The following is a 26340-nucleotide window of genomic DNA, read 5'->3' on the forward strand; positions in this document are numbered from 1 at the left end:
ACCCGCCTCTCTTTGCCCCTCCTCAAGCGCTGAAATGGCTCCAATGGGCAGACGAAAGCTTCTAGTTTGCTTTGGGGTGAATTAGGTAATTTTTCAGACACCACATCCAAACCAGGGATGCATGCCAAACTGTCTAGATCCTTCCTGACATGATAAGAACAGGCCTTAGTTCCCAAATCTCACAGCACATTGGAATCACCAGAGTCTTTAAGAACTCCTGCTGCCGGGCTCCCACCCGTATGCTCTGCTTCTACCTCTCTGGGGTGCAATCTGGACATTAGGGTTCGAAAGCCCTCCCAGGTGATTCTATTGTGCAGCAAAGTTTGGGGACTGTTGCCTTAGTTGGAAGAAATCTGAGCTTCGACTTAAAGTTTCTGTCCTCTGGTGTGACTGGCCATGAATTTCTCTTGAAGACCTCAGATCTGCATAGCACACAGACAGAGGATGTTCACTGGCAGAGTTACTCTCCACTGTTAAGTCTCTCAAATGTCAGGAAAACAGCCATCAGTAACAATTCCTTACGTTTACACAGCACTTCACAGTCTGCAAAACATGTTGCTCTAAAGGACACTGTTTGGGCTTCCAAACGCAATGTCTGCCAGTGTAGGAGAAAGAGTTTGAACTTTGGAGTGAGAAGAACCCAGGTTTAAGTCCGGATTCTGCCCCTCCCCATCTGTCTGGTCAGTCACTCGGCCTCCTGAAGCCTGGGTTTCTTCATCTACAGCATGAGAAATGACACCGACTGCATAGGTTCTTGAGCAGGTTAGAGAAAACCAAATGGAAAGAACCAACAAAGTACCAGGCACAGAAAAAGCAAGGAGCAGTAATCATCAAAAAAAAACAAAGAGCTGAGAGTGTCCCAAAACTCCCTGACTTTCTGTCCAAGAGGGAGAAGGGTAGGAGCTGGAGCTCTTCATTCTGGCCCTGTGCTACCATACACCCCTAAGCAAGGTGCCAGCTCTGCAGCTGGCCCACGAGCGATCCTAGCACTCACTGCCCTGCTTGTCACACACAGTGGTCTGGGAGGTCTCACTGGGAAGGTTTTATATATATACATACATATATATATACACATACACATATATATATATATATACATATACACATACATATATATATATATATATATACATACACATACATATATATATATACACATACATATATATACACATATATACACATACATATATATATATATATACACATACACACACATATATATATATATACACATACATACATATATATATACATACACATACATACATATATATATATATATATACACATACACACACATATATATATATACACATACATACATATATATATATACATACACATACATATATATATATATACACATACATATATATATATATACACATACATACATATATATATACATACACATACATATATATATATATACATACACATACATATATATATATACATACACATACATATATATATACATATATACACATACATATATATATACATATATATATACACATACATATATATATATATATATACACATACATACATATATATATATATATATAATTTTTTTTTTTTTCTGGTACGCGGGCCTCTCACCGCTGTGGCCTCTCCCGTTGCGGAGCACAGGCTCCGGATGCACAGGCTCAGCGGCCATGGCTCACGGCCCTAGCTGTTCCATGGCACGTGGGATCCTCCCGGACCGGGGCACGAACCTGCGTCCCCTGCATCGGCAGGTGGACTCTCAACCACTGCGCCACCAGGGAAGCCCGAGAAGGTTATATTTGAGTCAAAACCTGAAGGAGGTGAGTGAGCAAGACATTTGGATACCTGAGGAAGTCTTGCAAAGAACAGCAAGTGCAAAGGCCCTGAGGCAGCAGGATGACTCTCATGTTTGAAGAATATCAAGGAAGCTCATGTGACTGGTGCAGGTGGAGCAAGGGGAGGAGGAGGAGGAAGAGATGGGGACAGGGAGGCAATGTGGATCTTTAGGGACATCCCCATCACAAGGACTTTTACCCTGAAGGAAGGTCTGAACAGATGAGGGACATGATCTGACGTATGTCTGCACAGGGTCAGGCAGGCTGCTGTGTGAGGAACAGACTGGACAGGGCAGGATGGGAGCAGGACACCAGTTAGGAGACCAGGACAAGTTACACATGATCATGGCCAAGGGCTCACAGCCTCATGGGAGAATCAGCGGTCAATTCCAACAGAGCAAGAAAGGGGGCAAATCACACCCACTGAAGAGGACTGGGAAAGAGGAGGTGTCCTGGGGCTCTACTTGAATACTGGAAGATGACAAGGAGTTAGTATTCTGGAATCTTCCTGACACCAACATCACACACTACTATGTGCCTGGGTGCCTACTAGGCACTGAAAGGCTCTCCCTGTGAAGGCAGAAGCATGTCTTATTGCCTCATGGCAGGGTTATGTGTGTGTACGTGGGGGCACTATGTACAAGGGGTGGGGCTGGAAACAGAGAAGGTTCCAGAGGGAAGGAACAGCATATGCCAACTGGATGAGGTGGGAATGAGCGAGGTCCCAGGACCTGCAAATAGTCCCACTCAGTTTGGTATAGCCAAGGGGGTGCAAGGTGAAGAGTGAGGTGGGCAGTGGGCAGGGACCAGGCCATGGAGGGCACATCCTGAAGGCAACGGAGCCCCGGGATGATTTGCAACTGGAGCCCACTGCAGACCGGCTTTTCCAGAATGATAAATGTGGTGCTGGGTCAGAACTGTCAGGAGGGCCATGAGGCTACAGATGAGGGACCAGTTCCGAGGCAGAGCTGGTCCTGGGGGAAATACACAGTGAGATTTTAACCAAGTGGAGGCAGAGGACGAAGAGCTGTGAGTTCGAGAAGAATCCAGGATGTGGCCACCAGCGTGATGCCAGGGAAGAGAGCATCCACATTTCCTGGACCAGACGATTGGATGTACGCAGAAGGCTTTTGCAAAGGGCAGACACTGAGGGAGGAGAGCAGACCCGGAGGGCGAGGATGCAGCGTGGAGGCGGGGGGCCTTCCAGAGGTGGTGTCCACCAGGCTGGGTCCCAGCGCAGTGCTCAGGGGACAAGTGGGGCCGGAGACCCGGATGTGGACCTGAGTTCTCAGGTGCAGCTGCAGCCCTGGGGCTGGTGAGAGGAACAGGGGGCAGAGAGCGGGAGGGCAGCTGGCCAGGTTGGGTGGAACAGCAGCAAGAAGACTTGGAGCTGGAGGAGGGCAGCAGAGACGGGAGGGGAAGCAGGGGCAAGTAGGATTTTCTTATCCAAGGCTGGAGAGACTGTCAAGGAAGTGCCATGTCCTGGAGAGATAACTAGACATAACTGCTGGCGCTTAGGTGAGAAAGACAACAAAGAAAGGTAAGGAAGGAAGTGATTATAGTACAACAAAAGTCAGAGTGGGGCTTCCACTGGGGGCGGGGGCAGGGGTGAGCTGCAGCTGGGACAGGCCACCGGGGGTTTCTGGGGTGGCCTCGAAAATTCTACCTCTTGACCTTAGTGGGGTTACAAAGGTGTTTGTCAAATCCACCAAGTTTTACTTTTGCTCATGTCCTTTCCTCAAAAAAAATCTGTTTTATTTTACAATAAAAAAATTTTGAAGGCGAGGTGACTGGGGCTTCTGCAGAGTCGAGGGAATTCCGGGAGTTGAGGACACACTGTGGCGGGCGGAGGAGGGGTTGGAGGGAAGGAAAAAGAGGACCGGACCTTCAGAAGACTCTTCTCAGTTATCCCGGCTGAGGACAGACAGGGAGAGGGAGGGTAACAGCTGGAGGCGCTGTAGGGTCCAGGGAGGTGGTGCCCGATGGGAAGAACCCTGCAGGCAGGCAGAGGGGAAAAGCTGGCCCACAAAGAGGGCGGGGCTGTGCCGTCCAAATAGGCGGCAGCCCAGCCCACACGCGGCTCCGCGGGGCTGGAAATGTGGCCGAGCTAAGATGTGCTGTGGGTATAAAACGTACCCAGATTTCCAAGACTTCAATCATAGAACTAGAAGTATCTCAATAATTTATAAATACTGATTACAAGTCAAAATGATAATATTTTGCACGTTATTGGGCAAAATACATTACTTTATATGTTCCTTTTAACATATTAAAATGTATTAGTGAAATTAATTTCCTCTGTTTCTTTTTCCTCGTCAGATGCGGCTACTAGAAAGTCTAGTACAGCACAGGCAGCAAGCTGTCCTTCCACGGAGCCGGCCTCAGCCCGCAGCATGGCACCTCTGTGATGACCTGCACCCTGCGTGGAGCCCACGTGGCTTCCCCACCCTAGGATACCCCCGTCTCCACCATGCCCGCTGGGGGGCCATGCACATCCAGCCCCACCAAGCCCCACCTTGGCCGGGCCAGTCCGGGCTGCGCTCCAGCTCACTGTCCTTCCAGCTCCGCCGGCCTGGGCCCTTCCTTCTCTCTCCACTCTCTCTGTGGAGTGCTCCTGACACCCCTGGAAACGTCCCTGGGGACTCTGGCTCTTAATTCTCACGGGTCCCATCTAGTAGCTGTATACTTACTGCTGTGACCCTTGGGTCTGACTCTCTCCCATTATTTTATTTTATTATTATTATTATTTTTTGCGGTACACAGGCCTCTCACTGCTGTGGCCTCTCCCGTTGCGGAGCACAGGCTCCGGACGCGCAGGCCCAGCGGCCATGGCTCATGGGCCCAGCCGCCCCGCAGCATGTGGGATCTTCCCGGACCGGGGCACGAACCCGCGTCCCCTGCATCAGCAGGCGGACTCTCAACCACTGTGCCACCAGGGAAGCCCCTGACTCTCTCCCATTAGACTAGAAGTTTCCAGAGGGAGGGGCCGCTTGCCTGACTTGGCCCCTCTGTGTTCGCTGTTCTGTGCCTGGTGCACAGTGTATGCTCAGTATCTGCTGAATGAATAAATGACTGAGGCCCCGTGGTGGACTCGTAGGGACCAGGGAGGAGCGCCTGCAGTGAGCTGGGAAGGGTGGGGAGCAGAGTTATCCCCGAGGGCCTCTTGGGGGGACGCCAAAGGCAAGGGGAGATGACCGCGGGCTCACAGTGGTCAGGGGGCAGCCTAAGGACCCAGCAGAGGCCGAAGGTCACACATTTGAGAGGTCCCGGCCCACACTGCCGGGTGGGCAGGAGCAGCTGCTGGCATCTTCACAGCCGTTCTCGACAGTTTACTTTTTTTTTTTTTTTCTTTTTTGCGGTACGTGGGCCTCTCACTGTTGTGGCCTTTCCCGTTGCGGAGCACAGGCTCCGGACGCGCAGGCTCAGCAGCCATGGCTCACAGGCCCAGCCGCTCCGCGGCATGTGGGATCTTCCCGGACCGGGGCACGAACCCGTGTCCCCTGCATCGGCAGGCGGACTCTCAACCACTGCACCACCACGGAAGCCCGACAATTTACTTTTTATGAGGCCACATCTGTAACAAAAAAATACTTCTCCCCATCAAAATGTACATCAATGCTCTATCGTGGAGTAGCTGGACCGAGTGCCAAGGCATGGATGGTCAGGGTTTGATAATGGCTCGTCGGGTCATTGCACGGCGGTAGGTGGGTTTGTGATGGGTGAGGAGGTGCCCTAAGAAGGGACAATCCCAGGTAGAGCGCTGGTAAGCACTGGGCCTGCAGAAGAGCCCAACTCGGGGCTCAACACTGCAGAGAACAGACCCACTGCTTGTGGGGAGGGAATCACATCCCTGTCACATTAGCGCAGCCAGGGAGGAAATGTCCTAGGCCAAGAGCCAGTACCCATTTTCTGTCAAGGGCCAGGTAGCAGATATTTGGGGCTCTGAGGACCATAGTGTCTCTGTTGCAATTGCTGTCTGCCCTTGTAGAGTGAAAGTGGGCACAGACAATGTGTAAACAATGGGCGTGGCTGTGTCCCAGTAAAACTTTATTAAAAGAAGCAGGCAGCAGGCTGAATTTGGCCTGTGGTCCACAGTTTGCCAACACCTGTATGACTCTCCAGCCTCAGAGCCCTGATTTTCCCAAGGTTGGCCACCATATTTCAAGACTCCGATGGGTCTCCTTAGAGAAACACTTTATGTCAGCAAAGTTCTAGTGAGTTTTAGGAATCTCCCACATGAGCAACCAATCCACTGTTGGGCCAGAGACAACTCAAATGATAACGTTTCACTGCAGCAGTAAAACAACAATCTTATCTCTTAGCGGACATATTTTTCCTCTTTGGTATTTCTTGAAATGTGAATCAAAGGGTTTCTTCTGCAGGGAGGTACCAGGTCTGGAATGGGGAATGTCGAGAGTGAGACACTTAAAAGAAATGAGATTTAAAGAAATCTCATTTTAAAATATGTTGTGGGCTTCCCTGGTGGCGCAGTGGTTGAGAGTCCGCCTGCAAATGCAGGGGACACGGGTTCGTGCCCCGGTCCGGGAAGATCCCACATGCCCCGGAGCGGCTGGGCCCGTGAGCCATGGCTGCTGAGCTTGCGCGTCCGGAGCCTGTGCTCTGCAACGGGAGAGGCCACAACAGTGAGAGGCCTGCGTACTGCAAAAAAAAAAAAAAAAAAAAAAAAAAAATGTTGTGGGCCTAAGAGCAAAGCTGGACTTTTTAAAAAAGAACAGCTCTTGTCACCTGTTCCCCCCACGCTGGGGGCCCTTCCTCCTCCCTCCCTGAAAGGAGAGGGCATGTTTAGAAAAGATAAACACACAACCTAACAGAAAACACAAAGGCCTGTTGTGTAACACAGGAAACGAAAAGGCCAGTGGGAAACAGCAGGTGTTCCTGGCAGTGCAGGCCTGGTGGAAGAAGAGGATGAGGCATTATCGGATCTTACCCCGGGTTTGTGTGGGCAAATGTTTACGTAACTGCAGCGGAGGAGCTGAAGCTTAACGGCAGCCTGTCTGCTCTGGAGTGCAGTTGCCAAGCAATACCTTTCCCCTTGTGCCCTCGAGGCCTGAGGGGTTTGCAACTGCTTTCTCCTGCCAGAGGGCTACTCACCGAAGTCAGCGCCTCCACGTTGGCGCCTGTCAGACAGAGGTAGCGGACTACATCCAGAATCCCGTTGTTGGCTGCAAGGTGCAGAGGCGTCCGTCCATACTGGAAGAGACAAGAAAGACCCAGGAAAGTCCTCACGGCTGCTGCTGAGGTTGACATTTATGGAGTGACCTCACAGGGCCATCATTGTGTAGGGATCTGGGATCCTCCAAGAAGAAATAGGAGGCGAGGTCTCCCTTCTCCAGAAACTTGCCATCTCCTTGGGGAGGCAAGCCGAGCAAAACATTTTCAAGTATTTCTCAGTTAAAAGAGTAACTTTAAAATAAAACTTAAAAGGATGAAAGAGTGGGAGGCTTATCATAAGATAACTAAATTAAGTCTCCTGCTGCGCCAGCAGAAAGGAGGCATGAGTCAGGGCTCAAGGGCCCCAAAGTTCCGGATAGATCTGCACCACAGTTCAAATTTAGATACAGCAAAGGAAAAAGGCATGGAAGCACAGCCACTGAAGACACTCTAATGAGGTGAAATTCCAAGGCCATACCCACCATTTTTTATGCCTATGGGTTCCCAAACCCAAGGCATCTGGAGGCACTACAGTGAATTCATGGGGCACTGAGGAACATTTTAAATTTTTGATGGAACCAGCAGGTTCAGACACCAGGGAAACTACTAGCTCCAGGTAGTTCAAAGTCTCAAAGTAGCTGGTACTGCCTTCCTTTCGATGACGTCATGTATGCACGGCAGGGGGTTGGTCGCTGCTGTGATAAGAGGCAAATATCTTGAGAAAATCCACGTAGAACAGGATATAGGGTGGTGGGGTCCACTCTGAGTCCAAGGTTTGAGGAGTTATGAGGTGCCCAACAAGCATACGCATGTCATTAATATACAACTGGAGTTAAATAAGAATGAAATAAAAATAGTTTTCTTTCAATTTATGTGGATCATTTATTCCCACAGCTACTAAGTTGTTAGGACATACATACTAGGTTGTTTGGATTGAACGACTTAACAAACAGAACTTTAGGTATTTCTTTTGCTCTGGGGGAGCCATGAAAAAGATCACTAAGACACTATGGAAGTTATGAACTGAGCAAGTCTGGGTATCTCTGCTTTATGCTGTTTATGTGCAATACAGGTTTCTGTTAGAAAGTTAACACACGCTCAGGTAGAATATCCAAACAACACAGAAGGATATATGGTAGAAAAATGAAGTCTCCTTCCCTCTCCCCCTCCCCCAAGTTCCCCTACTCAGAACTAGCCCTACTCAAACCTTCCAGGCTTTTCTCTACGAATCCATAAATGGAGAGAAATAATCTGAAAAGCCAAGACATTAATCACACTCCACCTTCTATTCTGTCCCTTGCTTTTTTCACCTAACAATAGGTTGTGAATAATTTTTCATGTCTATAAGGAAATCTATTACATGCTTTCAGATACCTGAATAACATTCAATATACGGCTATATCATAACTCATTTAGCCAGCCTGCTGAGGATGGACACTTAGGTGGTTCCATTTCTTGCGATTATAAATAACGCTGCAATGTATGTGCATATTTATGTTTTGTTTACTGTTAGCTTCTAGAGTGATTTAGAAAGCAGATACGAAGCTTTCAAATACCCTAGAGTTAAAGTGAGAAGGAAAGGAGGAGGTTTGGAAGACCTGGACGAAGAGTTTGGATTTCTGTGTAAGGAAGATAGTCTTGCTTACAGGATGCATAGTTTTATAGAAGGGAAGAAGGTCAATGAAGAGACGTGTGATGAATAGAATGGACTAGGAGAGTTTACACTTTTGATGGCCCCCAATGATTGACAGAACAAAACCCAAACTCCTTAGCATTACATTCAAGGTCTTTCACCATCTGGATTCAGTGCCCCTTTCTAGCTGCCTCCCTCCTCTTCTTGAAATAGGCTTTCCCCTCTTCTTCATCTGTCCAAGTCCTACTCGTTTAAAATGATCACCTCTGAAAAGCTTTTCCCAGTTTCTTTAATGTCCAGATGTCCATGTTTCTGGAGCACCTGTACCTCTATCACAGCAGTGACTGCAATATGAGATGCTGTTATACTGAAATGTCTGTGTGTCTGTCCAAAAGCAGCCCGAGGGCAAGAACCATTCCCTGCTGTCCATGCCCTGACTACCCCTGCTCCCCACCTGCGCCTGGCACAGTGTTGTCACAGAAGGGCATTCATCAATGCTTGGCAGGCACGGAATTCTCTTGCAGGCTCCTGGATGTGTGCGCGCATCTGTGTGTGTGTGTGGGTGCACACACACGTGTGTATCGACATGCTTTTTCTACTTTCGCTGATAAGAAGAGCCAATCCAGAAAGGAAGAAAGGGTTAAGGGCCGTGCACTCTGTATCATCTAGTTCCTCTCCTCTCCTGTATTTCCTGATGTGGCTGAGTAAATAGCCACTCTCTGGATTTTCACATGAGAAGAATGCAGACAAAGACATGTCTGTTTCACTGCAATGAGCGTCAAAAATAGTGACAAGTTCCTGTCACGTACTGCTGACAGGGGTAGGATCTGAATGACCATTTTTATCTCCGGGGGAATTGAGTCCAGGTAAGGAAAAGGCAGGACACACCATGGGAAAGGAGTGACAATCTGCCTGTGGGACATGGGCCGTCACTGTGCCACCTCCACGCTGACAACCGGTTACCGGGGTGAGACCATGTAAAGCCAGATGTGCTTTCTGGAGAAATAATGCCTTTGTCTTACTTTTCTGTGCATCTTTTAAGCTCCCCTACAGCTCCCATCATCTTTCCTAAAATAAACAGCGAAAAAATGAACAGGAAAACAAGCTGACACCAACCCTTCTGAAGAAGGCGTGAGACCCACAAAGTCGCGGTGTACAATGGCCAAGTCAAAGGTATTCAAATGAGTGCCACGAGGTTCCTAAAGCTGCTTTTTACTCATTTAAAGACTCCTGGAAGGAAAGCCAAGGTCTTGATGCTGCTTAATATTACATTTAGTTTCCTCCTTAAGCCACTTATATAACTGACTTGGCAAGGTTAGAATAGGATAAACTAAGAAAGCAACCAGCAGCTAATGGTTAAGACCTAGTATATTGTCTTTTCATATTTCCAGAATATGAAGATTACCAGTTTCAATTCCCATTAGAATTAATCACATAATATGCAAGAGGACTATTTTTTTGATAGAAGCATCATTTTCCAGTTGTTTCAAATATTAATTCTTTTTACCTCAAACAAATCATAATAAAATTCTGCTGGTATCATGTCGACCATTTATAAACAAACATTTCCTGCAATTAAAAAATTAATTCTACTTGGACTTTGTTTTTAACATAATCGTAACAGAATAGTGCTTGCCCTTCATACAGTTACAGGGCTGAAACCACATGAATATCCAACTGTTCTATCATATTTGGTAATGAAAATCTAGATGGTATTCAGGGAAAAGAGAAGGTGTTAGCTAATTTCTAGGAGTCAGCATATGGGGATTTTTATTTCTTTATCATTCACCAAATGATAGTATCCCCTTGGTCTTACCAAACTTATTCAGCACAAAAAAGATGTTATGAACTTTTGACCATAAAACTCTCAGTGGGGGAAACTGGAGAAATCTGGCCCTAGGAATTTCAATCACATCAGAACTCATTAGGTGTTTTCCTGAAGACTTAGTGCTCCAGGAAGATGCCCCAATTTGTACCACGTTCTCCGATTCCTCTACAGGAGGGGATGCGCGTGCGTGCGCACGTAGGCACACACACACGTACACACACGTTCTCTCTCTCTCTCTCTCTCTCTCTCTTTCTCGATGCCCATAAATGGTAAGCCAGGCTCAGCAGGAAGTACTTATTAATGTAATTTTCTGTTAGTTTAGGAAATTATTCAAAAGTCAGATGTAAAATATACTTAAAGTGGAGAGCCCTATAAAAATGAACAGGTTCATATAAGCAATACTGACTTCGAACAATGAAAAGATGAGGAGAGAACCTTGCCCAAACCCAGAAACACGTGGACAGACAGACACAGACAGACTCTGCAGGGATCTTCCTTCCAGCTTTACCTTGTTGGAGAGATCCAAATTGCAGTTGGCTTCACAGAGGGCCACCACAATCGGCACGTTGCCATCTTTGCAGGCCACGTGGAGGGGGGTGTTGCCATGCCTGTCTTGGAAATCGACGGAACAGCCCTGGCTGATGAGAGTCTGGATGACCTCCATCTGACATCGTCTCACAGCAAGATGCAGAGCTATGTGTCCGTCCTGAAAAAAACACCAGGGCCGTGAACGCTTTCGCCTGGGCACGTGGGCCTGGCCGCTTGCCTTTCCAGCTGTACTGGGCCAGGTTTAATTGGCAATGGGACCATTACTGCAAAGCCTGAAGGAGGATTAAAACCATGAACTTTACTCCTGGTGGGGTTGGGGCAAGGCCCCATACATCTCACTCTGAATAATCACAGACCAAGCTGACCGTCAGCTTAATTAACCTAGGCTTGGCCAGTACATTCGGGTAGGAAGACTCCACACTCCTTTTTGTCTCTGAATTTATAGGACTTCAGTTATGTTTGGTACTCCAGTGGCCTGTTTTATCAAGCATTTGAAAAACACTTTTCAAAACATTTGCTCAGCAACCTTTACTAACTTCCTAAGTAGAAAGTTTATTATTTTATTTTACACCAGGAGAAACTGAGAGAGCAAGGCGACTTGCTGTCATGTATATAAGCATCAGTCCAGGAATTCATTCCACCTGCTCTAGAACCCCCGGTGAAGAAGCGTGTCGAGTTTTAGGAGCTGGGTAGACAGAGTGTGGAAACATCTCTGTAACGTACTTGTTCTAGGGTTGCTCAGTGTCAGCACTACTGACATTGGGACCTGTCCTGGGAATTGTAGGCTGTTCAGCAGCACCCCTGGTCTTTATCTTCTAGATGCCCCACCCTGGCTGTGACAACCAAAATATGTCTCCAGCCACTACCAATGTCTCCTGGGGGCAAGGTCACCCCACTTGAGAACTACTTCTCTGTACCCAGAAAATACTCCACAAGTGGCAGTTCCTAAATTAACCACAGTGTGCCAGATCTAACTATACATAGCAACATCACAGCCTCATTGTAAGTACAAGCTCACAATAAGAACAGATTATGCTGAATTTGCTTAATTAAAAAAGGAAAACCTGGCCTGGAATTGAGACTGCCAAACAAATAAGAATAGTTTATTGTTTTTCTACAAAATAGCAGGTGATGGAAGTAAATAAACCACCTATTTCTTTGTCTGTCTACAAATTAATAGTGTGTTGCCAATTTCAGTCCTAAATGAGGATTTGTCTTGGGCTCTGTGATCATCACTGTACCTGCTGCAAAGCTAAAAAGGCTAAAAATAGAGACCTGAGTCATCTGACCAATTCATAAATTTTGTTACACCCCACAAATGAATATTAATTATTAAACAGAATCTAGAATCACAGAATCTTTGGATAGGAGAAGAGAAAGGATAATATAACTAGTTGCACTCAAGTTTGTTATTTTAGGTCAACTAACTGAGAAGTCTTGTGGTCCCTCCAGCCCCCCAGATCACTTTTCAGCGAGTGGGATATATTGACCCACTAAGCACCTTGTCGGATGCATTAAGGTCGGCTCCGTGCTCAGCCAGACACTCCACAATGTCGTGGTAGCCCCTGGCAGAGGCTGTCAGGAGGGGGGTCTCTCCTTCCCGATTCTTAATGTTCACATTGCAGCTGGCTTCACAAAGGGCTTTGGCCACAGAGTAATAGCCGTGCCAGGCAGCACAGTGCAGGGGTGTTTCTTCTTCCTGGCCAAGGAGACAAGTACATAGAGGAGGAGAATGCAAGACTATGAAAGAAAGTACAGGCATGGTGAGAGCCCTGGCCAAACCTGGCAGCAAACTCAAGGCAGCAGATTGAAAGAGCTTGTAGCTATTGGAGCAAAATGTTAATGTGAAATAATGGGCATGGGTCTGACGGCTTTCCTTAATTCGAATTCAGCTTTCTCAGCATTTTACTGACAACTGACTTTGCGGAGCCTACTGGAACCATGGCTCAGCTCTTCTGAACAATAGAGCCTCTGCGTGGGTGGATTTATAGCATCTGTCTTGTAAAAGTGCTGTCTGTCCTTTACTTCATTGGAGACTACGAACCATGGGACAGCACTTCTCTGAGCAAGAACTCTTCTAGCAATCTTGATGCCTCAAGATTCCTGTCATGTATATAGCATAAAGGTGAGTCACATAAATTGATTACTGCTCCGGCAAAGAAGGGACCAAGACAAGCAAGCTTTAACAAAAATGATTGGTCGTGAGGTCTACATATTCATGATCAACCTCATTAGACACATGTATCTGTCTATGAGAGGCTGCTGTACTGTAGTGGTTATGAACACAGACTCTGGAACCAGACTGTGTGGGCTTGAGCACTGGCTCCACCACTGTTGAGCTGTGTTACCTTGGGCAAGTTCCTGAACCTCTCTCTGCCTCAGTTTCCTCATCTGTAAAATGAGAATTATAGGGTTGTCCAGAGGATTAATGAATGAATGTTAGTGCTTTTGTTCGAGTCCCTGCCCTCTGTAATCTAAGCAGAAAACCTAACTTGGATAAAACTCCGTAAGACCTAAACACATCATCTGGCTGCCTGTATACCCATGCAAAAAGCAGAAAGAAGTGAGGACAGCATACCATGACCCACCTTGTCCTGGAAGTTGGGATTTGAGCCAAAGCTGCACAGTAACTGAACCACATCAGCATGGCCATAGCGAGCTGCCACATGAAGGGCTGTCTCTCCAGACTGCAAAAGACACAGCCAAAGATTCAGAGCCCCCCGGGAGCCATCCCACTCCCACCCATGCCTGGCTCCACATCCTCCCCTGAGGTGGTACCTACCCCTCTCAGGCCAGATGTCCCTTTGGTGACTGGGCCAAGGACCCTGGGGTGGGGCACCCACTATGTAGCTAGCGTTAAATCCACACACCTGGCTCATCCTGTGTGTGATAACCCTCCCTCCCTAAGTAAGAGTGCATTCCCTTTTTTGTGATAGCTGGTCTCAATTTTCTTTATATACTGACGCTTCCAGCTAGGTGATTTTTTTTCAAAACACAAAATTCCTTTTTTAATATTAAGTTCTTTAAACACAGGGTTTTATTTATTAGCAAGTTTCTGATTTCATTTTGTCTCTGTTTAGAATGTAATTTCTTACATTCTCAGAGATTTTTAAAAACATTACCATTAGCCCATAAAATAACATTCTATGAATTAGTAATAGATGCAACTTCCTTAAGATATTTTTTTCTATCTGCCATGAAACTGTCAGAATAAACTGATCTAAAAACATAACAGAATGAGATACTTGTTGCCACCCGACAGAAAACTGCTATAATAAATGTATGTCGGGACTTCCCTGGTGGTCCAGTGGTTAAGAATCTGCCTTCCAATGCAGGGGATGCAGGTTTGATCCCTGGTCAGGGAACTAAGATCCCACATGCCACGGGGCAACTAAGCCTGCATGCCGTAACTACCGAGTATGCGAGCCACAACTACAGAGCCCACATGCTCCAGAGCCCACGGGCCACAACGAAGAGCCCACGCACTACAATGAAAGATCTCAAGTGCTGCAACAAAGACCCAATGCAGCCAATAAATAAATAAATATTTAAATATTTAAAAAATAATAATGAAAAATAAAAAAAATAAATGTATGTCTTTAATGTGAATGTCCTCCCTTAGATATGGTGCAGTGCACAATCCATACAACTGTATGTGGCAGCCCTGACTGAACATGACAAATCAGTCTACTAGTAGTAGAATCAGAGAGGGGTTGCATAATGGAATACATAACAGATGAGAAAATAGGAATCTTAAGTTCAGGTCCCAGCCCTGCAATTAATTCACAGGGCCGCTGTGTGGACTGAATGAAACATGGGTACGTGAAAGTAAGGTATCTTCCTAAACCAATCATTTTGATAACATCTTTACCCCAAAAGCCTTACTTTACATGCATTGTCTCATTAACCCTTCTAGTGCCAGGGATCGTTAAGGTCAGCACTGTCAGTCACATCAAAGAGGAAGAGAATGGTAGAGATGTGCACATGGCGGGTCAAGAAGAGGACCAGGACTCAGGTCACTTTCTGGTTGTCTTTCTGGCTGAACTTTGAGTTTTCATGTTATGGGGAAGATAGTTCGCTGCTTATATAACATGGAAAACACTTGGCAGATTTCAGCTAAAATCAGATTTTAATATTAGACTAAGCCACCAGCAAAAAGAAACTTCTACTTAAATTCTCTATAGGAAGATTTTGGTCCTGAATCCTTATTCTTTGGGTCATGATGCAGATGGCATGCCTTTTATTACTTTCCTTAAGAAGAGAAGTGGCCTTACCTTGTCTTTAACATCCAAAGGGCATTTGTTCTCATTGAGAAATTTCAAGGTATCTACGTGGCCATGCCGAGAGGCCCAGTAGATGGCATTGGATCCACCCTGTACAAAAACCAAGGCAGAGTCACATTCCCAGACTGGATCTGAATGCAAACATCACTCAGTTGCTATATTTCCCTTCCTATGTGATGACAAACTCCAAAGGAGCAACTCCCAAGAGGAATAAAACCCCATTTCGCTTTTCAGTTTGACAAAGGGACCAAGGTTATGTAAGACATTAACATTCCAGGAAGCTGGGTGAAAGGGATAAGGGAGCTCTCTATACTATTTCTGCAGATTTTTTTGGGTAAATCTAGAATTATTTCGAAATAAAAAGTTGTTTTCTTTTCCTAAAACCTTCATTTCAACTTCTGGTTAGAATTCCCTATATTGTCAAGGGCCAGATCTAGTCCGTTTATGGCTCAGTTGAAAGTCTATGCAAGCTGATGACAGACCCGTTGTAATGACGCTTAGCTGATCATCACTTGTGTCTACACTTCCAATGTGGTCTACACCTCAAATCATATCCTCCTTACTCTGTTGCCCTAATTAATGTGTGGGCAAATACATTTCTGATGAGATTAATTGGATAATTAAAACATTTTCAATGTGACATCAAATAACACTGCTGAGTAAATATGATCAGTAAGGAGTCAATCTGTGATCTGTGATCAGTAAGGACACAAAGAAAGGATGATGTCGAGCAACAGAGCCACGAGGAAGATGAATGTTTGCCTTTTTTTCTGTAACATGTTAGACAGGAACAGGCTATTCAAGTAGTTCATCTTCCTTTATAGGAAACTGAGAAATGAAGTAGGGCATATGTGTTATTTTTCTCTATTACCTTTTGATTAGAGACATTTGGAAATACTTAAAAAATTAATTCATTTGCAATAAAACAGAATTATGACCTTATCCTGGACATCGATTCTTGAGCCTCTTTTAATGAGCAACTGTAGTATTTGAATATTCCCACAGCCAGCAGCAATAAGTAATGGTGGTGTCCCATGCTGGAAAAGGCAAGAAAAAAAAAATAACTATTTTTCAGGTTTGGTAGGAAAGGAAAAGTCCAAACTACCCCTGCTGCCCCAGACACCTTCCTGTGTCTCCACAGACACAGGACACATTCTTGTCCTGCGTGACAGGAATGGAAGACAGTCAGAAGGACACAACATCTTCCTCTTTTGGATTCACAATCAAAAGTGACATTTTCATTTGCATGATGAGTACATTTAAAATTTCATGGTTAGAGGCGAGTGCTAGGTGCGTGTAGAAAGGCCCTCAATGCAAAAAGACCTTATTCCTAACTCAGCTCACTTTCTAAGCAGAAGTGATTTTCCCCACAGTATGGAGTTTACAACAGTAAGGGAGAATGAAGAGCAGATGGGGTCTTTCCACCTTGGACTTGGAGGTGCCCAGTCACCATGACCCCCCGACCCCCACTACCCCTGGCAGGACAGCATCAGACCTTGTTGGGTTGGTTAACGTCATAGTTGGACAAGGAGCCCAGGAGGTGCTGCAGGCCTGGGACGTTGTCATCGTTGATGGCATGGATGATAGCTTTCATCACGAAGGAGTCTTCCTCATCCTTGAGAGAGACATGGAAGAGGGAAAAAGTGTTAGATTGCTGGTCATGCTGCTCCTTTTACCAACATCAGAGAAACCAATGCTCATTTATTAAAAGGAGTGTTCAGGGGAAAGTAAGCCATTTAATCCCCAAATCCACCTGGTCATGAAGGGAAGCAGGAGGTCATTTTTTGCCCCTTCCATGATGGGAACTAGAAGCACCTACTATTTATCTGTGTCTTTATGTTGCCTGCATTATAACCCAGAGAGCAAACACCTCTTAAGATTCAGATTTAGAACAACAATTGATGACAAACTACACTTGGTGTTTATCTTAGGAATCTTTAAAAACATACAGTCCCAGAAACCACTGTAGAAAATTTCAGGTGTAACTCAGATTCTAAAAACCATAGAACCAAGGAAATGATATCTTTGAATAAGAAAGTCTTACTTTGTAATTTTTGCAATTACAGATTTTCATTTTTTGAGCACTAGAAATTCTTCATTCTCTAGGTATTCTATAACATAGCAAAATTCTCTGAAAGCTGGTCACAATTATTTAAAAAAAAAAAGGTAGGAAAAGGGGAGAAATGTAAAAATAAAGGCCAGAAATGGGAAAATGGATACATTTCATTTACAAAGAGAAAATAACTAGATACTGTGGAACAGTAAGTTTGTTAAATTTTTGCTACTTTGTTAAAGTACTTCTTAAATATAAATAATAAGAAATTTGCACAATATGGTAAATTAAAACCAAAAAATAAGCTAGAAAAGTCCCAAACAGAAGTTTTGGACTTACAGAGGTACTGCTACTAAAATTTCAAATCTGGAAAAGCGTACCTACAGAGGCTGAACCTCTGCCTGTGAGGGGTGGAAGGGAGAAAGCATTTCTCTGAACTCTGCTTTCTCTTCTCTATAAATCTGAATCCAAACAAGCTTCATGAGGGACGTAATAATATCTGCACAAAGTACATGTTTAAGAACACCACTGGTTTTGCTTTTCTATCACAATCCAAGTTGAAGACTAAGAGACATTTGCCTGAAAGTGAGAGTGACAAGATATGGGAGAATGGGAGGAATAAGCACGTTGTTGTAACACGGCCTCACGATCAGCAGGACACTGAGATGATGAGAGAGAGACCCTGAGGGCTGGGGAGGGGGTTCTTCCCACCTGGAGCTTCTACACAAGCCCTGTCCCTCTCTTATCCTAAACTCTTCATTGCAACAAACTGTCTCCCAACTGATTATTCAGGGCAATTTTAATTTATAAGATTTCATTGTTCTCATCACCTTACTTAGATTAATAGTTTATATCTTGTCCTGGTTCCACTGCCACCCTCAAACAATTCCCCAGTCCAGCCTTCCTCCTCTTTCTCTCCCTTCTCCTCTTAACTTGCTTCTCTCCTACTTCTTTTTTTCTTTTTAAAATTTCCTATCTCTTTTCAGGCTATAAGGTTAGATCTGGAACTTGAGTAAAACTACTGGCTTCAGGGAGTAAAAAAAGAGCTGGTGTCTGCTGATGTGTGATCCTGCCCTTGGAGTTCCCGGATTCCACTCAGGAAACACTGACTATTCAGTTACAGGAGCAGGCTGGTTCCCACAGAACCACCCTTTCTGCCTTTTCTGGAGTCCCCTTTACCTCCAGGGTTCACAAAGCCCCGTTGTCTGACTGTTGGGGAAAGTCTCGTTGAATTCTGATGTGTCCAGTCATATCTGAAGAGTTAATCTGTGATTAGGTTTCAGTTTGGATTAAGGGAAAAAAGTCGTGGAATTGTTCTCAAGGGCCTTTGGAAGTCAATACAACATCAACAAAGTGAGTGGGTTTAGCCTTTTGGTCTACCATGAACTATATCAGCAAGCCCCACTGCATTTCCCCTGATTTTCTGGTGTGTTAGTGTGTGTGTGTATGTGTTCAGGAGGGTTGTCTGCCCCTTTTGTACTATTACAGTCTAAGATTCTCCAAGGTTGGTGGAAACAGAGGGCTCTCGTTTTAGTTCATGAAAATTAGAATGTGATCTTTCCTCTTCTACTGGCAAGCCTCTCTTTTATCAAACTGTATTGGGGGGAAGAGGAGGGTGGGAGGGTGGTAGTGTTAGAGGTAGTAGGTATAGCCAATCAAAACAAAGAGGAAAAAGGACGAAACAGTAATAGAGTAGATCAAATCAGCCACCCCAACTCCCCCACTCAAGAGGAGGAAGAACAGGCCTGATGTTTCCAAGACTTCAGGTTTTCTGGGTTGCTGAACAAATTAAACCACCTAAACACGGTAAATACACAGTGCTAAGAACAAACCTATCTGGGGAAAAGGTTTGCTTACCAGAGTATCATCGCTTCTGGCCACACTCATGTTACTTCTGGACAAGAATGACCTGGATAATCTTTGGCACAGTGATATCAAGCGAACAGATTGCTTTAAAAAAAAGAAAGAGAGAGAGAGAGAGTGTGTGAAAAAAATGCAGGGGGAGAGGAGGAGAGAGAGCTTACATAACAATACTCAAATTAGTGCAAATGACAAAGCCTTTGAGATAGCATTCAATGCTGACAGCATGTATTATTCTTCAGGGGTGGGCGATCCCACAAGCAGGTTGGAACATATTTGCTTAAAGAAATTTCTAAAGGTCTTATAAATCAGGACAACAATAGAGAGAGATTCTCCTGCATTTCGTTATTAAGCTGCAGAACTGGATGCATCCCTTCTCTCTCCATATTCACTCTCTACTCTTTGAGGAATGGGATCTTACCCTAACAAAGCCCTTGCACATCCCCCCTCAGAGAAGCATGGTATGCGAGGGTCTTGCCCTGTGTCCTTGGTGCCCAGGCAAGTTGGTAATGGCAGACAGTGTGACTCTCAAAACTCATCCAGTCGTTGGAAATCAGCAGGTTGGGGACTCTTTAGCCTATAGGACAAACACCTCTGCATTTACTCTCAAAGGCAGTAACAACAGGTAAAGAATGTGTGTGTGTGTGTGTGTGTGTGTGTGTGCGTGTCTGTATATGAATGAAAGAGAGGGAGAGAAAGAGAAACTTACGGTGGTTCACTCTACATTTTAAGCCTTATTTTCAAGGCTCCTTTGAGACTAAGAGTCAAGTCTTGAGTAACCCATGGCTGTGGTCCTCCTCATCTCTATCAAGGCATCCCCAACCTGATGAGTACAATGAGGTACACTTCTGGCCCAGTGATGAGGAGACATGGCGAGTACCTGCCTCCTCTGGGCTTGACATGACCCTGTGCACAGGAAGCCATCCTGTCCCCTTCTTAACCCTGAATTTTTATTTGTCCAAGTTTGGCTGGAATGCCCTTTAGAGCCACATCCTACTCAGCCCCTGCAGAAACCATCCACACTGAGAAGGGATCACATTGCAGATGCTCATGGTCACACCCCACCCCCATCCCAACCACTCACAGACCAAGGCTGGATTTAGAGAACCATTTACACAAGTTCTGGTATAATCATAATGCTATGGTGCTTACCACAAGAAACAAATCTATTTAAGATGTGGCTTGTTGCCTTTAGAAAAAGACTGCACTATAATTTTACTGTACTGATTTAAAAATTTGCCTTGGGAATGGTTTTAATTTTAAAAAAATGCAAAATTACATGTGAAAAGATGAGTTAATAGGACTGAAATAGTATTTTTGATTGTCTTTGAAAATAGGGTAATGGTACAGATGACTACAGAGTGAATTTTTAAAAAGGATGCAGTCCTGCATTGCCAGTATCAGAAGAAGTGAGCCCTGAACAGAGGGAGAGCCACAGGGGACACAGAATTAGTTAATCCCTTCAAATCAAACAATCTTACTTTCCATTTTTTCCGGGCTGCGAACTTCTTGAATTTCTCCATGTTTACTGCCGATGCTTTTCTACTAAGTGCTTGTTGGGTATCTTTAGGCTAAAATGAAAATCCAAGAAAGACAATTTAGAGCTCTCAAATTATAGACATGTGTTACATGACAACCTTTGAAAACCTCTCATTATTTGGGATGCTTACATATTCACCCTGCTAAACTAACAAAATGAGTTGGGATAATATGCCTGATCCAGGAACCTAGTCTCCAGAGGCTAAACTCTTGTGGCTAAGGGTTTGAGCAAATCCATGAAGACTGGATCTTGAGGGAAAGTTGAAAAGTTGAGCTTGGACAAGCTGAATTACAACTTTCCATAAGAGAATCTGGGAATGGCATGATTCACGGTGAGGCCATATTGCGAGGCATGTGAACTTATCATCAAGTAATTTAGAGCTGGTTGGGACCTCAGATGTTAGCAAATTCGGTCTATCTTACAGCATTAAAATCCCTCCTACTGCATTTTTTCAGGAGGCCATGCAACTCTACCTCTGAAGGAAGGAGACATCGTTGCCTTCTAGGGAAGCCCAGGCAACTGCCGGGAGCTGGCACAGGCAGAGGTCTCCAGCTGCCCCAAACCTACTTCTGCAATGCAAGTTACTGCACCACAATCCACTTATTGGTTCCATGATTTTATTCTGTAACTGCCATGCTTCCCCACCCTTAGTCCTTTCTGGTCTAGCTGAAGCAACTTCAGTTCTTTAACCCAAATGCTGACAGGCGCCAGGCAAATAATGTAAAGGTGTATATACGTCGGGGGTGGCTGCTGGCCTGGCACAAAGGCAACTGGGCAGAGTTTCTGGCAGCCTTGCGGAATGAGGGCTCAGTGTTGATAGATCTTCAGATTTTTCAAGAGAAGCTGGAAATCCAGATTTGATATGATACTTAAATGCTGGAAGTTAATTCAGGAATTTTCAAAAATATTGTTTGGGCTAATACCCCACAATCAAACTCAAGGCTGTTGAGTGGACCTGCCCTTCAGCTCCTCATCACAGTCCTGCACTGTGGTAGCTCACTCCTTTCTACCTCCGTTATCATGAGGGTCCTCTCAGCTGTCAGCTGTCTTAAAGTATGGCACCAACAGCGAACACAATACCCCAGATGTGACCGTGGTTAGAACCCAGTGCCTAGTGATACCCTAGGACAAACGAATTCCAGGTCGCCCTATCATCCCCAAACCAATCGCAATACGCAACTTACCTTGATCCAGGGATGCTGCAAACTATCTTGAATTGTCATTCTCTTCCTTTGTGGGGGGAGGGGAAAGAAAAAAAATGCGGTGACCATAGAAGCAAACACTAAGGTTGTTTCCATGCCGGCTGGGCCTACCAAGCAGATGCTCTGGAAAATGCAGTTCAGGGCCTGCTTCACGGAGCCGAAAACAACATCAGTCTTTGTGTGATTATTTCACTGTGCCCACAGGGGCTGACTGAGCAGGTACAAAGGGCCCTGCCTGCATTTTCTGAAGCGTTTCACATGGCATGCTTCTCTTTGCCAGGAGGAAACAACCAGGGTCGCATAAACGTGGCCGTGTGCACAGGACAGGTGCTAACTCTCGTCTAGCTGAGGCCACAGCTGGGCACCTTTCAGGTATAATGGACACTCACTTTGGATCCTTGACGAGGAGTCTTCTTATGAAATCTTTGGCTAGGGCACTGGTATTACTGAAGTATTCTTCCTCAAATTCGTAGTTGACAGCAGATACGTTCGCTAACGTTTCTTGTTTAGTGTCTCCAAGAAATGGGGAGGCCCCACTTAGGCTGTTAATAAAGCAGGGCACAGAACATGAGTAAGTCCCTCTTGTGTTGTCATTTTGTTCCTACAATATCTGATAAAGGGAGTGAGGAATAACATTATAATCTGGTGCTTGAGCAGTCACTTTAGAATTCAGTTACATTTTATAGGGCATTTAATTGCCATGCACAAAAGCTTCAGCTTAATGCAAAGGACAGTTAATTTAGAACAGCATTTAGTAGTTAAAAAAAAAAAAAGAGGGCTTCCCTGGTGGCGCAGTGGTTGAGAGTCCGCCTGCCGGTGCAGGGAATACGGGTTTGTGCCCCGGTCCGGGAAGATCCCACATGCCGCGGAGCGGCTGGGCCCGTGAGCCATGGCCGCTGAGCCTGCGCGTCCAGAGCCTGTGCTCCGCAACGGGAGAGGCCACAACAGTGAGAGGCCCGCGTACGACAAAAAAAAAAAAAAGAAAACCTTTCCTATTTTCTCAGCAGTAATAGACAGCCATGCTTTCTTTCAGTGATTATGCTGCAGTTTCTGATGACTCATTTCAAATTAGGAGAAAATGTTTAATTAGTATAAACTAAACATGTTGTGGAGGTGTAAAATGAATATGTTTAAAAAGCATACATAAGCTGAACTGATCAACATGACACATAGAATGGTCAGTAAAACATATGGTCTCAAAGAAAAAGGAAAAGAACATGAGCTGTGGATTTGGGTACTTACAGAATATAGGTTATTACCCCAATACTCCTAGACACAAAATAAAAAGAAAAACAACGTCAGAAGAATAGTAAAATAAATTAGAAAGGTGACAACATCAAGAGCATGCTCCTTACCACATGTCTGCCTCAAGACCAAGAGGTTCATAGTTGACTATCTCAGGAGCTAAGAGGAAATGAACGCACATTTAGTTTTGGAAGAAAGTGAACCAACAGATTCTAATCTTCATGTATAAACCAGAAACATGTACCAGGGAAATGATGCTGCAGCAGGGTGAATTTTGCCAGCCTAATGTTTAAGAGAAATGAATGATCACAGGAATAAGAAAACTTACCAACAAACTCTGGTGTCCCAAATATGTTCTTGAACTCATTTCCAAAGTCAATTTTATGGGCCAACCCAAAGTCAATGATCTTGATCCGAGGTTTGGGAACATTTCTATCCAAAAGCATTATGTTTTCAGGCTTTAAAAAAAAGAAAAATAGTACAGCAATGTTCATAGGTGGAAGTAACATGACGCCCATCAGATGAATGGATAAACAAAATGTGGTCTATCCATACAACGGAATACCATTCAGCCTGAGAAAGAAAGTAAATTCTGACATGTGCTACAATATGGATGAACCCTGAAGACACTATGTGAACTGAAATAAGCCAGTCCCAAAAGGAGAAATAGTGCGTGATTCCACTTACATGAAATACCTAGAAGAGGCAAAATCATAGAGACAGAAAGTAGAATAGTGGATGCCAGCAGCTGGGGGTAGGAGGGTTGGGGAGTTAGTGTTTAATGGATACATAGTTTCAGTTTGGGAAGATCAATAATTTCCAGAAATAGATGGTTGTGACAGTTGTACAACAATGTGAATATACTTAATGTCACTTAACTGCATACTTTAAAATGGTTAAAATGGTAAATTTTATATTATGTTTATTTTTCCACAATTAAAAAAAAAACCTATCATATGTTATGCTGAGGACAGGATGGCAGGTAGTTCTTCCTCTTCCCTGAAAAAACAACCAAAAAGTAGGGATGAAAGAGTAGTTGCAAGAGAACACTAGGAAAAATAAATGTCTTGGTTTAGATTCTCCCAGGAGCAGACATGTGACATGGATTTGGATGCAAGCAGCTTATGTAGGAGGGGACTCCAGGGAATACTTGGTAGAGGAATGGGGAGACAGGAAACAGAAGGAAGGAAGCTGATACAAAGTGTCTTATCAAGGTAGGGGTGACTGGAGCACAATCCCTTTGGAGGACTTGGGGAGAAAGGGCAGCACTCAGAATTTTCCAACTGAAGCACGAGGGAGTTGGGGTATTTATCCACCTTCTCCCCAGCTCCACTGCTAAGAGCTGCTTCAGTAGGCATTTACTCTTTGGCATTTCCAGCTCCCAGCAGCAGTCTTTGGGGTGTGTGTTAGTGTGTGTTGGGGGATCCAGATGGGGTCTTGACGGCTCTGCTACAATAAGTATGGAGAAAATCTTCCCTTCTCTTACATCTATCCTAGCTCCAATGATCTGAATCATTCACTTGGCAATCAACCACACACTTTTTGTGATAATCTTCTCGCTGCCTCGGATTGTACCCTGAATCTTACATTGCCACTTCTGTTGCTCATATGTATATCTTCCCCTCTCAGAGAGACCATCACCTCTGTGATGGATGGGAGTATGATGTGCCTTTTTATGTCCGATAATGCCTTGCCTCCAGCCAAGCAAAGACCACAATTAGCCAGTCTCAGAGTTTGGCTTGATTGATTGCCAGAGACTGAGTCAGCCCAGAAGCCTTTGCATCAAGAGGGAGAGTAGAGATCAAGACACCTTCCATCTTATATGCCTTGTAGCCAGAAGGGGATGGAAACTGGGCAGCCAATGGGTACTCTAGGTTGAAAATACCCCATAACCAACAGCAGCTCCCTTCCTTAAAGACCTGGTTGGTAAGACCCCTTGATTCTTCCCCAAGAATTCTCAAATGTAATCATTAATCTTAAGCCTCTATCTCACACATTGGTTAGGAATTCCTGTAGTAGGCATGCATTATACACTTGCTGATTTATATTGATAATTTCATTTGTTAAACTCCTCTAGGGAAAAAACATCTATCTCTTTCGGATGCCCTCAATTTTTCTTAGCAAATAGTGAATGTTGTGGTACGTGTAAGCTTTCATCTGATTCACACCAAGCAACATACCTTGAGATCAAAGTGGGCAATCTGAAGGGAATGCAGGTAGTAAACACCATTAAGAATTTGTTTGAGAAATTCAGTTGCTTCCTCTTCAGTCAGAGATTCCTTTTCAGCTAAGAAGTCAAAGAGCTCACCACCTGCAACACTGAAAATCAAGAGGCAGAGGTTACTGATGACAGTTCTGTCTCACATTGATTTGTTCTCTCATAGATGATTTGCACGCTCAAGTGTCTGGCAAGAAAATAGCATTGAGGACATGCTGAAACTGCTAAGCAAGGAATCAGAATTCTCTGTGCTTCTCATTGTTGGATAAGAATTCTGCATTCAGGTATATTTGTGCTTGAAAGCACTTGGGTACTGCTTTCCTAATGTGCTAGGTTCACAAATAGCGGAGAGAGTAGAAATGTGATGGGGAAAAAAATTAATGCATCTTTCAGACATCTTAATTAAACATGTTAGAGATGAAGTCTTAACTCACTGATTAAAAAAAAACTACAATCCAACTTTGTATAGAGTTTATAGAATATATCTTCCTAGCCCAATCAGAGACATCTGGAAAGTTCAAAATCTCGATATTAGTCAATTTTTTTAAAACCCAAATCACAATATATGGCCTGACAAGGATTTTTTGTTTGTATGCTTTGCATTTGTATATATGTAAATACTTCTACATTTATAAAAATCACATTTAGTAATGAATTTAACAAACACCTTAACAAATAAGAATAAACATACACAAAATTGAAATGCCCGTGGTTGTTGGGGATTTGATGAATCTGTCTCCCTGGCCAGACTGTAAATCCCTGGAGGGCAGCGGTCAGCTCCTGGCTGCTGGCCCACTGCGCACAGTCTCCCCATCCTTGCACAGGCCCGGCCAGCCATGCAGCAAGAATGAAAAAACTTTTAATTAAGTGGATGAATGAACAAACTCCCCTAAAAAAATCCATGGTACTGATTAATGGCAAATAACAG

General features: G+C 44.6%; 1 protein-coding gene across 2 annotated transcripts in view; it reads right to left on the reverse strand.

Annotated features, from left to right (window-relative positions):
- Positions 1–26340, reverse strand: part of DAPK1 (death associated protein kinase 1) — a 216379-nt gene that overhangs the window by 43139 nt on the left and 146900 nt on the right. For both annotated transcript variants that reach the window (XM_082619892.1, XM_082619891.1), the window contains 15 exons: positions 25375–25513; positions 23523–23652; positions 23305–23353; positions 23192–23218; positions 22339–22491; positions 21932–21977; positions 20689–20778; positions 19205–19297; positions 16790–16909; positions 16233–16331; positions 15286–15384; positions 13600–13698; positions 12513–12710; positions 10971–11168; positions 6942–7040 (listed from right to left, as the gene is read on the reverse strand). In XM_082619892.1, coding sequence (XP_082476018.1) covers positions 6942–7040; positions 10971–11168; positions 12513–12710; positions 13600–13698; positions 15286–15384; positions 16233–16331; positions 16790–16909; positions 19205–19297; positions 20689–20778; positions 21932–21977; positions 22339–22491; positions 23192–23218; positions 23305–23353; positions 23523–23652; positions 25375–25513 — 1639 coding nt within the window. The remainder of the gene's footprint in view (positions 1–6941; positions 7041–10970; positions 11169–12512; positions 12711–13599; positions 13699–15285; positions 15385–16232; positions 16332–16789; positions 16910–19204; positions 19298–20688; positions 20779–21931; positions 21978–22338; positions 22492–23191; positions 23219–23304; positions 23354–23522; positions 23653–25374; positions 25514–26340) is intronic.

The sequence above is a fragment of the Mesoplodon mirus genome, assembly GCF_964341445.2.
Source record: "Mesoplodon mirus genome assembly, chromosome: 1".
NCBI lineage: Eukaryota > Metazoa > Chordata > Mammalia > Artiodactyla > Ziphiidae > Mesoplodon > Mesoplodon mirus.